This window comes from Papio anubis, chromosome 18 (assembly GCF_008728515.1).
Source record: "Papio anubis isolate 15944 chromosome 18, Panubis1.0, whole genome shotgun sequence".
Taxonomy (NCBI): Eukaryota; Metazoa; Chordata; class Mammalia; order Primates; family Cercopithecidae; genus Papio; species Papio anubis.
In genome coordinates this window covers 61,985,619-61,998,060 of record NC_044993.1, presented here as the reverse complement: position 1 = coordinate 61,998,060, position 12,442 = coordinate 61,985,619, and the positions used below count along the sequence as shown (strand labels likewise).

The 12,442-nt window shown below is 45.4% G+C and overlaps 2 protein-coding genes and 1 long non-coding RNA gene across 4 annotated transcripts in view; 2 read left to right on the top strand and 1 right to left on the bottom strand.

Moving 5' to 3' along the window:
- LOC103880325 overlaps positions 1 to 7,812 on the bottom strand; it is a 38,824-nt gene extending 31,012 nt beyond the window's left edge. For both annotated transcript variants that reach the window (XR_004179663.1, XR_004179664.1), the window contains exon 1: positions 7,763 to 7,812. This is a non-coding gene — a long non-coding RNA (uncharacterized LOC103880325). The remainder of the gene's footprint in view (positions 1 to 7,762) is intronic.
- A 1,167-nt stretch (positions 7,813 to 8,979) lies between these two features.
- On the top strand, positions 8,980 to 11,924 carry TNFRSF17 (TNF receptor superfamily member 17). The gene is made up of 3 exons (XM_003916560.5): positions 8,980 to 9,319; positions 10,060 to 10,206; positions 11,427 to 11,924. Exons 1-3 carry the CDS (start codon positions 9,193 to 9,195, stop codon positions 11,702 to 11,704), a joined length of 552 nt encoding a protein of 183 aa, XP_003916609.2. The 5' UTR covers positions 8,980 to 9,192; the 3' UTR covers positions 11,705 to 11,924.
- SNX29 (sorting nexin 29) overlaps positions 11,591 to 12,442 on the top strand; it is a 588,023-nt gene continuing 587,171 nt past the window's right edge. Inside the window, exon 1 of the mRNA XM_031657934.1 lies at positions 11,591 to 11,700. The gene's annotated coding sequence lies outside the window, so the exon portion shown is untranslated. The remainder of the gene's footprint in view (positions 11,701 to 12,442) is intronic.

Below are 12,442 nucleotides of genomic sequence, written 5' to 3'. Positions count from 1 at the left end.
CGTGGCAGCTCACATCTGTAATTCCAGTACTTTGAGAGGCTGAGGCAGGAGGATCGCTTGAGCCCAGGAGTTTGAGACCAGCCTGGGAGAGGGAGACCCTGTCTCTATCAGGAAAAAAAGATGGCTCAAGCCTGTAATCCCAGCACTTTGGGAGGCTGAGGCAGGCAGATCACAAGGTCAGGATATTGAGACCATCCTGGCTAACACAGTGAAACCCTATTTCTACTAAAAATACACAAACCAGCTGGGCATGGTGGCAGGCCCCAGCTACTCGGGAGGCTGAGGCAGGAGAATGGCGTGAACCCGGGAGGCAGAGCTTGCAGTGCGCCAAGATCATGCCACTGCACTCCAGGTGGGCAATAGAGCGAGACTCTGTCTCAAAAAAAAAAAAAAAAAAAAAAGGTCCAGATGCAGTGGCTTATGTCTGTAATCCCAGCAATTAGCAATTTGGGAGGTGATGGCGGGCAGATCACTTGAGGTCAGGAGTTCAAGAGCAGCCTGGCCAAAGTGATGAAACCCCGTTTCTATTAAAAATACAAAAATGAGTTGGGCGTGGTGTGCACCTATAGTCCCAGCTACTTGGGAAGCTGAGGCAGGAGAAACACTTCAACTCAGGAGGTGGAGGTTGCAGTGAGCCGAGATTGCACCACTGCAGTTTAGGCCTGGGTGACAGAGAAAGACTCCACCTAAAAAAAAAAAAAAAAAAAAAAAAGAAAAGAAAGAAAATAAATAAAAACAAAATATCATAGACTGTTGGCTTGAAGAACAGAGATTTATTTCTCACAGTTCTGGAGACAAGGAAGTCCCAAATCAATATGCTGACAAATGTAGTGCTTGGTGAGGGCTTGCCTCCTGTCCTGTAGACAGCCAGCTTCTCGCTGTGTCCTCACATGGACTTGTCTAGTTACGTGCTCACGGAGAGCTCTCATCTTTTTTCTTTTTCTTTTTCTTTTTTTGAGACAGATTCTCACTCTCTCACCCAGGCTAGGGTGCAGCAGTGCAATCACGGCTCACTGCAACCTCCGCCTCCCGGATTCAAGCAGTTCTCCTGCCTCAGCCTCCTGAGTAGCTGGGATTACACACACCACTATGCCTGGCTAATTTTTGTATTTTTAGTAGAGACGGGGTTTCACCATGTTGGTCAGGCTGATCTTGAACTCCTGACCTCGTGATCTGCCCACCTCAGCCTTCCAAAGTGCTGGGATTACAGGCATGAGCCACTGCACCTGGCCTTTTTTTGTGTGTGTGTTTTTTTTTTTTCCCCCCCAGACATGGAGTCTCGCTCTATTGCCCAGGCTGGAGTGCAGTGGTGTGATCTTGGCTCACTACAACCTCTGCCACCCGGGTTCAAGTGATTCCCCTGCCTCAGCCTCCTGAGTAGCTGGGATTACAGGCATGTGCTACCATACCCAGCTAATTTCTGTATTTTTTTTAGTGGAGACAGGGTTTCACCATGTTGGCCAGGCTGGTCTTAAACTCCTGACCTCAAGTGGTCTGCCTGCCTCAGCGTCCCAAAGTGCTGGGATTACAGACCTGAGTCAACATGCCTGGCCCTTAAATCAGTAGACTTTGAACAAAGGACATTGCCCTCCATAATGTGGGTGGGCTTCATCCAATCAGGTGAAGGCCTTAAGAGCAAAGACCAACATTTCCTGAAAAAAAAAGGAATTCAGCCTCAAGACTGAAACACAGACACCCTCTCTGAGTTTCCGGCCTGCCTGGTTTGCCCTGTGGATTTCAAACTCAGGACTGCAACATCCACTGTTACCTGGATTTTCAGTCTGCTGGCCTGCCCTACGGAGTTTGGACTTGCCAGCTCCCACAATTGCATGAAGCAATTCCTTAAAGTAAATCTCTGTCTCTAGCTCTATATCTTCTATTGGTTCTGTTTCTCTGGAGAATTCTACTGATACTTAGACATCCCCCAATTACAGAATCCCCCGCATATCCTGCCAACATCAGTTAAGCCGTGTTTTTGCAAACTCTCCCCAAATAACCTGACACAAATCCAAAGCCTATGATGAGAACTTTCTAACATTGTCTTTATTGAGTCACTCAGGACTGACTACTTAACTTGTGGGACCCAGTACACAATGAAAATGCTGGCTGGGTGCGGTGGCTCACTCCTGTAATTCCAACACTTTGGGAGGCTGTGGTGGGCGGATCACCTGAGGTCAGGAGTTCAAGACCAGCCTGGCCAACATGGTGAAACCTCACCTCTACTAAAAACACAAAATTAAACTGGGTGTGGTGGTGGGTGCCTGTAATCCCAGCTACTCAGGAAGGCTGAGGCAGGAGACGTGCTTGAACCTGGGAGGCGGAGGCTGCAGTGAGCCCAGATCACACCACTGCAGTCCAGCCTGGAAGACACAGCGAGACTCTGTTAAAAAAAAAAAAAAAAAAAAAAATCATAGGCCAGGCATGGTGGCTCATGCTTATAATCCTAGCACTTTGGGAGGCCAAGTAGGGTGGATGCCTTGAGTCTAGGAGTTTGAGACCAGCCTGGGCAACACAGTGAGATCCGCATCTCTGCAAAAAATAAAGTTAAATAAAAAACCTAGCCAGGCAAGGTGGCATGTGCCTATAGTCCCAGCTACTCAGGGGACTGAAGTGGGATGATGATCACTTGGGCCGGGGAGGTTGAGGCTGCAGTGAGCTTTGATCTCACTAACAGAGTGAGACCCTGTCTCAAAAACAAAGCAAAATAAGAAAGCCTGCAGGTTGAAAATATCAAGGTTAAAGAGATGGTAACAGTCAGGGTTGGTGTGGGGAACTGAGCCACCATGGGTGAGTGTTATGGGATAAGGGAAGGAATGAGACTTTGCACAATTATTGCAGGATCTGGGGAGGTGAAGATCTGGGAGTGGGACCAGAGGAGTCACCAACCAGTGGATCTAGAATCAGGAATGTCTGTTTGCCAAAGTGGGGCTTTGCAGGGGGAGCTCGTGGAAGGGTTTAGGTTGCCCCTGTATGGCTCTTGCCTCTGTGAATGGGCAGCCAAGCATTTGGTGCTGGGGCTCAGGCCATGGCAGAAGAAGCTATTAATGACTTTGAGAGTTTCCAGCACCACTTTGCTTCCTTAGAGCTGTGAGTAACAAGTGAAGCTTGAGGCAGGCGTGAGTACTGGATTCCTCTCTGTTCTTTCCATGTCATGCGAGGGCAAACACAGCACTCTTTTGGTGATGTGATTACATCAGCACCAGTCTCATAAAACTTTAAAAAAAAATCCTTATTTCAAAATCATGCTCCTAGCCAGGCACAGTGGCTCACACATGTAATCCCAGCACTTTGGGAGGCTGAAGTGGGAGAATCGCTTGAGGCCAGGAGTTCAAGACTTGCCTGGGCAACAGAGCAAGACCCGGCCCCTAAAAAAAATTAAAAAGAAAAAAAATTGCTGTGCATGGTGGTGTACTACCGTAGTCCCAGCTACATGGGAGGCTGAGGCAGGAGGATTGTCTGAGCCTAGGAATTTCAGGCCGCAGTGAGCTGTGATCACACAACTACACTCCAACCTGGGTGACAGAGGGAGACCCTGTCTCAAAAAAAAAAAAAAAAATCATATTATTAAAAAAAAGTATTCAAACACTACCAAAGATTTTTCAATGAAAAGTGAGTCTTTTTCTTTCTTTAGATTTTGTCTATTGCCAGAGACAGTCTATCAGTCTTCTTTCTATGTTTGCAAATAAAGCCTCTGTTTACGTCTATCTATTCAGACGCTACCTATTTTTTAAAATTTCATTTTATTTGAGACAGAGTCTTGCTCTGTTGCCCAGGTTGGAGTGCAGTAGCACACAACCATGGTTCACTGCAGCCTCAACCTCCTAGGTTCAGGTGATCCTCCTGCCTCAGCCTCCCTAGTAGCTGGGACCACAGGCATGCACTACCACACCTAGCTAATTTTTAAATTATTTGTAGAGAAAGAGTCTCCCTGTGTTGCCCAGGCTGTCTCTAACTACTGGGCTCAAGTGATTCTTCTACCTCGGGCTACCAAAATGCTGGCATTACAGGTGAGAGCCACGGTGCCCAATCTGTATTTCGTGTTTTTCACTTAGCGATTTATCTTTCATATGAGAACACATCTGTCTCATTCTTTTTGATGGCCATAGTCTTCCACTGTGAGGCTCCCAGTGACAAACAGTTAGGTTGTTCTAGGCTCTTATGAATAGATATGATGCTGCAGTGAACTACACTGTACATGCGATTTTAAGTACCTGAGCAAGTATATCTGTCAGACACAATAGTGTTTTCTTTCCAAAGAGTTATCAAAGCTTTCTTCCTCTGGCTTCTCCTCGCTTCCCAGGTATGGCTCCTTTTTTTTTTTTTTTTTTTTTTTGAGACGGAGTCTCGTTCTGTCGCCCAGGCGGGAGTGTGCAGTGGCACGATCTCAGCTCACTGCAACCTCTGCCTCCCGGGTTCAAGCAACTGTCCTGCCTCAGGCTACCAAGTAGCTAGGATTACAGGCGCGCACCACCATGCCCGGCTAATTTTTTTGTATTTTTGGTAGAGACGGGGTTTCACCATGTTGGCCAGGCTGGTCTCGAATTCCTGACCGGAATTCGCCAGTTATCCGCCGGCTTTGGCCTCCCAAAGTGCTGGGATTACAGGTGTGAGCCACGGCGCCTGGCCTCAGGCATGGCTCCTATTGGTTGCTTCCTCTTCCTCACTACTCCTTAAATATCTACCATCTGGCTTGCATCAGGGACACACTCAAAGGCCACCAATGACCTGCTTCTTTAGTGCGTCGCCCCAATCTTCCTGTAGAATTTGACTCCACCCCGTAACTCAGGCTAAAATCTCTCCTTGCTTGACTGTTACGGGAGTTTTTTTTTTTTTTTTTTTTTTGAGGCAGGTCTCACTCTGTAGTCCAGACTGCAGTGCAGTGGTGCAATCTTGGCTCCCTGCAACCTCTGCTTCCCAGGATCAAACGATCCTCCTGCCTCAGCCTCCCAAGTAGCTGGGATTACAGGTGCACACCACCACACCTGGCTAATTTTTGTATTTTCAGTAGAGATGGGGTTTCACCATGTTGGCCAGGCTGGTCTCGAACTACTGACCTCAGGTGATCCGCCCGCCTCAGCCTCCCAAAGTGCTGGGATTACAGGCGTAAGCCACCGCACCTGGCCTGGGAGATAATTTTTGTTCTCTCCCTATTTCTCTAATCACGTTTCTCCTGTCTTCTTTGCCGGTCTTCCAAAGGTCAGCTATCTGGCAGAGGCTGAGGGAGTGGAGCCTCCTGGGCCAGCTGCTTCAGCTTCTCCCTGTCCTGCCAAGGCAGCCTCACCCACTTACTTCACTGCCTGGACCCCAGAGGAATGTGAGGTTTTGATCAGTATCTAAGTTCAAGATCTTTCCTAGGCTCAAGTCCTGCATTTAAAAAAAAAAAAAAAGTATTGTTTAAATTTCTGCATTTTATTTTCATGATTTTAGCATTTATTATGTACTACTTTAAAAATACAAAAAGCAGCCAGGCGCAGTGGCTCACACCTGTAATCCCAGCACTTTGGGAGGCCAAGGTGGGTGGATCACTTGAGGTCAGGAGTTTGAGACCAGCCTGGCCAACACAGTGAAACCCCGTCTCTACTAAAAATACAAAAACTAGCCAGGCCTGGAGGCACGCACCTGTAATCCCAGCTACTAGGGAGGCTGAGGCAAGAGAATGGCTTGAACCTGGGAGGTGGATGTTGCAGTGAGCCGAAATTTCGCCACTGCACTCCAGCCTGGGCGACAGAGGGAGACTCTGTCTCAAAAAAAAAAAAAAAAAAAAAAGCAACGTATGAACAGTTGTATAATATGCTCTAGCTGCCTCCTGGGTGGATACAAATATAATAGGTAGGGTCTGAATAGACAGACATAAACAGAGGCTCTATTTGGAAAGGCAGAAGACTGATAGTCTTGACTGGGCGCTGTGGCTTACACCTGTAATCTCAGTACTTTGGGAGGCTGAGGCAGGAGGATCACTTGAGCTCAGGAGTTCGAGACCAACATGATGAAATCTCATCTCTACAAAACATGGGCAACATGATGAAATCTCATCTCTACAAAAAAAATACAAAAATTAGCTGGGCATGGTGGCATGTGCGTAGTTCTAGCTACTCAGCTGAGGTGGGAGGATGGCTTGAGCCCAGAAGGTGGAGGCTGCAGTGAACCCTGATGGTGTCACTGCACTCCAGCCGGGGCAACAGAGCAATACCCTGTCTTAAAAAAAAAAAAAAGTCCGGGCGCGGTGGCTCATGCCGGTAATCCCAGCACTTTGGGAGGCCGAGGCAGGCGGATCACGAGGTCAGGAGATCGAGACCATCCTGGCTAACATGGTGAAACCCTGTCTCTACTAAAAATACAAAAACAAAATTAGCCGGACGTGGTGGTGGGCGCCTATTGTCCCAGCTCCTCTGGAGGCTGAGGCAGGAGAATGGTGTGAACCCGGGATTCGGAGCTTGCAGTAAGCCGAGATAGAGCCCCTGCACTCCAGCCTGGGTGGCGGAGTGAGACTCTATCTCAAAAAAAAAAAAAAAAAAAAAAAGAGAAAGAAGACTGATAGTAATTACTGCCTCTGGCAAGAGATAGGAAATCTAGGGTAGGAAAAGACTTACTTTTCATTAAAAAATCTTTGGTACTGTTTGAATACTTATTTTTTAATAATATTAATTTTAAAAATAAGAATTATCAATGGCTAGGCATGATGCCTCATGCCTGTAATTCCAGCACTTTGGGAGGCCAAGGCGGGTACATCACGAGGTCAGGAGATCGAGACCATCCTGGCCAACAAGGTGAAACCCTGTCTCTACTAAAAATACAAATGTTAGCTGGCTGTGGTGGTGTGCGCCTGTAATCCCAGCTACTTGGGAGGCTGAGGCAGGAGAATCGCTTGAACCAGGGAGGCAGGGGTTGCAGATCCAGTGTACCCCAGCCTGGCGACAGAGTGAGACTCCGTCTCAAAAAAAAAAAAAAAATTATCAGCCAGGCGAGGGGGCTCGTGCCTGTAATCCCAGCAGTTTGGGAGGCCAAGGCGGGTGGATCACCTGAGGTCAGGAGTTCGAGACCAGCCTGACCAACATGGTGAAACCCTGTCTCTACTAAAAATGGAAAAATTAGCTGGGCGTGGTGGCACATGCCTGTAATCCCAGCTACTCAGGAGGCTGAGGCAAGAGAATCACTTGAACCTGGGAGGTGGAGGTTGCAGTGAGCCGAGATCGTGCCACTGCACTCCAGCCTGGGCAACAAGAGTGAAATTTCAGCTCATAAAAAAAAAAAAAAAAAAAAAAAAAAAAGGAATAATTTTTTAAAGGATGGGGCGCTTGGAGGATGGAATAAAGTAGAAAGGATGGCAGGTTTCCTTGGCACACTCCTTGGGCCTTAAGAAAGTGTAAAGAATAACAAAAATACAACAAAAGGAAAACAACAAATATCAATGTTTCTACCATTCAGCTTAATAAAGAAAATATAATAAACACAGGTGGAGCCTCTTTTGTGCTCCCCTTCTTCCCCACCACTCACCCCACAGATAATCACTATACGGAATTAGGAGTTTGTCATTCCCTCAAATTTTACTTGAGTCCTGCATTTCTGACAAACCTCTGGACATCTCTATACGGGTATTTCACTCAGTATCGTTAAAAGCAAATTCAAGACGGGCTTAGTGGCTCACACCTGTAATCCCAGCACTTTGGGAGGCCGAGGTAGGTGGATCACTTGACCCCAAGTGTTTGAGAGCAACCTGGGAAACATGGCAAAAACCCATCTCTACAAAAAATACAAAACTTACCAGGTATGCTGGCACATGTCTGTAGTCCCAGCTACTTGGAAGGCTGGGGTGGGAAGATCGCCTGAACCCAGGAGGTGGAGGCTGCAGTGAGCTGTGATCGTGCCACGGCACTCAGCCTGGGCGACAGTGTGAGACCCTGCCTAAAAAAAAGAAAAAAAAAAAAAGGCAAATTCAAGTACTTCATTTATGTAAACAGAAAAATGCACTATATAAATCTATCTATCTAGAATTCAGGGATCATTGAAACAAAAGACATCACTTCAGCAGGCCTGTTTGCAACTTCTGGGATACACTAGGTGTTAGCAGTGATTACTTGTGGATGCTTGGACTGTGGATTTTTAAAATGGTTTTTTATCTGCTCATCTGTATTTGTAAATTTTCAACAATGGAACATAGATTATTGCATTATTATTATAATACCCCAAACCTATCTTCCCTTCAGCCCTCTTTCCACGAGCTCTTACCCTAAATGTCTCTTTTTCTGTCAGTGGTATTGTGAGTCTTCCTTAGTGCATCACCTCTGATCTTTCTGTAGAGTTTGTTTTTTTTGAGATAGAGTCTCAAAAAAAGACTCTATCACAAAAAAAGATAGATCCTCACTGCAACCTCCGCCTCCCGGGTTCAAGCACGTCTCCCTGACTCAGCCACCTCAGTAGCTGGGATTATAGGTGCCTGCCACCATGCGTGGCTAATTTTTGTATTTTTGGTAGAGACGGGGTTTCACCATGTTGGCCAGGCTGTTCTGGAACTCCTGATGTCAAATGATCCAACCACCTTGGCCTCCCAAAGTGCTGGGATTACAAGAGTGAGCCACAGCGTCCAGCCCACACCCGACTAATTTTTAAAATGTTTTAGTAAAGACAGGGTTTTGCCATGTTGCCCAGGCTGGTTTTGAGCTCCTAGGCTCAAGTAATCATTTTGCCTTGGCCTCCCAAAGTCCTGGGATTACTGTTGTGAGTCCCTGCGCCTGGCCTCAATGTTAAGATCTTAAGGGGCACAGCACAGACCTTGTCTTGTCTATCTCCCTGGCGCCTCTCACACAGTACAGCTCATTAACAGATGTTCCAGAAACTGTTACTGAACACGGCTTGATGCCGTGGGCTTGTCTGCATCTTGCAACTGTCACCTGGCTGAGAAATTTCTTCTATAAATAGCAGTTTCTGTTTCAGATGTGATTTGCCCCGATATTTACACCCTGTCTCTTACCCCGTCCACGACTCAAACTTAGAAACTTGTATTAGATGTGGTATTCAAATCCTTAGCTGCCGCGAAGAAACAGACGGCCCCGTAAGAACCCACGAAGCAGGCCAAGTTCATAGTTCTCGACATTCTAGCTGCTCTTGCTGCATTTGCTCCGGAATTCTTGTGGAGATATTACTTGTCCTTCCAGGCTGTTTTTTCTGTAGCTCCCTTGTTTTCTTTTCGTGATCATGTTGCAGATGGCTCGGCAGTGCTCCCAAAATGAGTATTTTGACAGTTTGTTGCATGATTGCAAACCTTGTCAACTTCGATGTTCTAGTACTCCTCCTCTAACATGTCAGCGTTATTGCAATGCAAGTAAGTAATGTCGCTTGAACGATTATTCATTGGTGTGAACTCTTCTGTCTCTATGGACTGCTTATTCAGAGAATCAACATAATGGGCATGATGGTGAGTTTTCTTGAATCAAAAAGAGAAAGGAAGCAAGGCAATAATTTTAACGTTTACAGAAACAATGTAATTATTTGGAACTGAACTCGATATGATTCAGCACTATTAGCAACATAGATTTTAAAAAAAATATCAGCTCTTGTAGTTAAGTGATATTTAGAATTTAAAAGTCAATGTTCATTAATTAAGGTGATTGAATGGAAAAAGTCCATACTTGATTATTTTGCTAACAAAATAATCCATAATTGATTATTTTAGCAAAACAATCAAGTATGACAGCCGGGTGTGGTGGCTCACACCTGTAATCCCAGCACTTTGGGAGGCTGAGGCGGGTGGATCACCTGAGGTCGGGAGTTTGAGACCAGGCTGGCCAACGTGGTGAAACCCCGTCTCTACTAAAAATACAAAAATTAGCTGGGCGTGGGGGTGCAGGTCTGTAATTCCAGCTACTCGGGAGGCTGAGGCAGGAGAATCGCTTGAACTCAGGAGGTGGAGGCTGCAGTGACCTGAGATCGCGCCACTGCACTCCAGCCTGGGCAACAGAGCAAGACTTCATCTCAAAATAAATAAATAAATAAATAACAACAATAAAGGATGTGAATATTATGTTATCAGCTCATTATCTGTCTGACATTCTTTTCATAAAGGTATGACCAATTCAGTGAAAGGAATGAATGCGATTCTCTGGACCTGTTTGGGACTGAGCTTGATAATTTCTTTGGCAGTTTTCGTGCTAACGTTTTTGCTAAGGAAGATGAGCTCTGAACCATTAAAGGATGAGTTTAAAAACACAGGTTGGTTTGATGGTGAATCTTTGAAATCTGTTTCCAGTGGATGGCTATTGTGAGTTTCAGTTCCTTTTCTTTTTTTAGCATTGACTATTTCACTTCATTACAGCCCTTTTGAATGTGTTAGAGCATAGTTATATTAAACGAGCTTGGTAGAGGTGAGCCATCTTCACTCTGATTTTGACACCTTGGCAGATTTTCTACAATGTCAGCCTTCCCCAGGATTCTTCCCTTGTTAATTACTCTATTGAAAGTACTAAGGCTTTCTTGGGAAACATCAGTCTCTTTGTCTGAAGTTAGCACATCGATTAAATGCCACATTATCAGAAACTCCTAGCCAGGTCTGCTACTGTCAGGAAAAGCATATTTGTTAAGATCTAAGGCCATGTTATTATACAAATATGTGTTGTTTCCTTGGGTGAACACTTTACTACTGAAAAATGTTAGAAATGAATAACCACTTGCTCCTGAATTATTTGAGGAATCATCTAAAAAATAATTATCTTTTTTAAGCAATAGAGAACTAGTCCCAGAAAAATGAATGTTCTACTTAAGTGCCTCTTAAGATAAAAATACTTCTGCAGCACCTTTGCTCATGATTGGATTCCCTAGTATGTACAACCACTGCCCTATTTTTGTATGCATTTATTTATGTATGTATGTATTTATTTATTTAGAGACGGAGTCTCGCTCTGTGGCCCATGCTGGAGTGCAGTGGCATGATCTCAACTCACTACAATCTCTGCCTCTTGGGTTCAAACGATTCTCCCACCTCAGCCTCCTGAGTAACTGGGACTATAGGCATGTGCCACCACGTCCGACTAATTTTTGTACTTTTTGGTAGAGACAGGGTTTCATCATGTTGGCCAGGATGGTCTCAAGTTCCTGAACACAAGTGATCTGCCCTCCTCGGCTTCCCAAAGTGCTGGGATTACAGATGTGAGCCACCGTGCCCAGCACATACTCATTCTTTTTTACTGAAAAGATCTGTTTCAAGCTGGGTGTGGTGGCATGGAGCTGTAGTCCCAACTACTCTGGAGGCAAACGTGGGAGGATTGCTTGAGCCCAGGAATTTGAATGTAGCCTGGCAACATAGTAAGACCCCATATCTAAAAAATGAAAAAATCTCTCTCACATTGCTTTGAGTCCCGATGTGTACTGGTAAGACTCTCATGACCACACACTCTGTCAAGTTTAGGTTAATGTTTCTGTTTCTGCATAATCAGGATCAGGTCTCCTGGGCATGGCTAACATTGACCTGGAAAAGGGCAGGACTGGTGATGAAATTGTTCTTCCAAGAGGCCTGGAGTACACGGTGGAAGAATGCACCTGTGAAGACTGCATCAAGAATAAACCAAAGGTCGATTCTGACCATTGCTTTCCACTCCCAGCCATGGAGGAAGGCGCAACCATTCTCGTCACCACGAAAACGAATGACTATTGCAATAGCCTGCCAGCTGCTTTGAGTGTTACGGAGATAGAGAAATCAATTTCTGCTAGGTAATTAACCATTTCAACTCCTGCAGTGCCACTTTAAAAATCTTTTGTTGGAATAGATGATGTGTCAGATCTCTTTAGGATGACTATATTTTTCAGTTGCTGATATAGCTTTTTGTCTAACCATGGAAACTCTTTATGTTAGATATATTTCTCTAGGTTACTGTCGGGAGCTTAATGGTAGAAACTTCCCTGGTTTCATGATTAAACTCTTTTTTTTTTCCTGACATCTAAGTTTTTATTAACATGAGTTTTAAAAAACAAGCATGTATACCAGTGTGGGGGGTGAGGGTGGGAGAGAAAGGTGGGACAGGGGGAGAGAATTCCAATCTATTGATAATAAAGTTCCAGTTTTGGCCAGGCGTGGTGGCTCACGCCTGTAATCCCAGCACTTTGAAAGGCTGAGGCAGGCAGATTACCTGAGATTAGGAATTCGAGACCAGCCTGACCAACATGGTGAAACCCTGTCTCTACTAAAAATACAAAAATTAGCTGGGCATGGTGGTAGGTGCCTATAATCCCAGCTACTCGGGAGGCTGAGGCAGGAGAATTGGTTGAACCTGGAAGGTGGAGGTTGCAATGAACTGAGATAGCGCCCCTGCACTCCAGCCTGGGCGACAGAGCGAGACTCCGTCTCAAAACAAAACAAAACAAACCAAACAAACAAACAAAAAAACCCTCCAGTTTCATCTTCTGCTGGATTTCATAGTGCCCCAAATATATGTGGTCCTTAAAAATTGTATAC

Bases quoted from the DNA above. Each gene is read 5' to 3' on its own strand.
- TNFRSF17 (XM_003916560.5), top strand. From the start codon at position 9,193: ATGTTGCAGATGGCTCGGCAGTGCTCCCAAAATGAGTATTTTGACAGT. The intron at 9,320-10,059 runs GTAAGTAATGTC...CTTTTCATAAAG, and splicing joins TCAGCGTTATTGCAATGCAA to GTATGACCAATTCAGTGAAA. The intron at 10,207-11,426 runs GTTGGTTTGATG...CTGCATAATCAG, and splicing joins GGATGAGTTTAAAAACACAG to GATCAGGTCTCCTGGGCATG.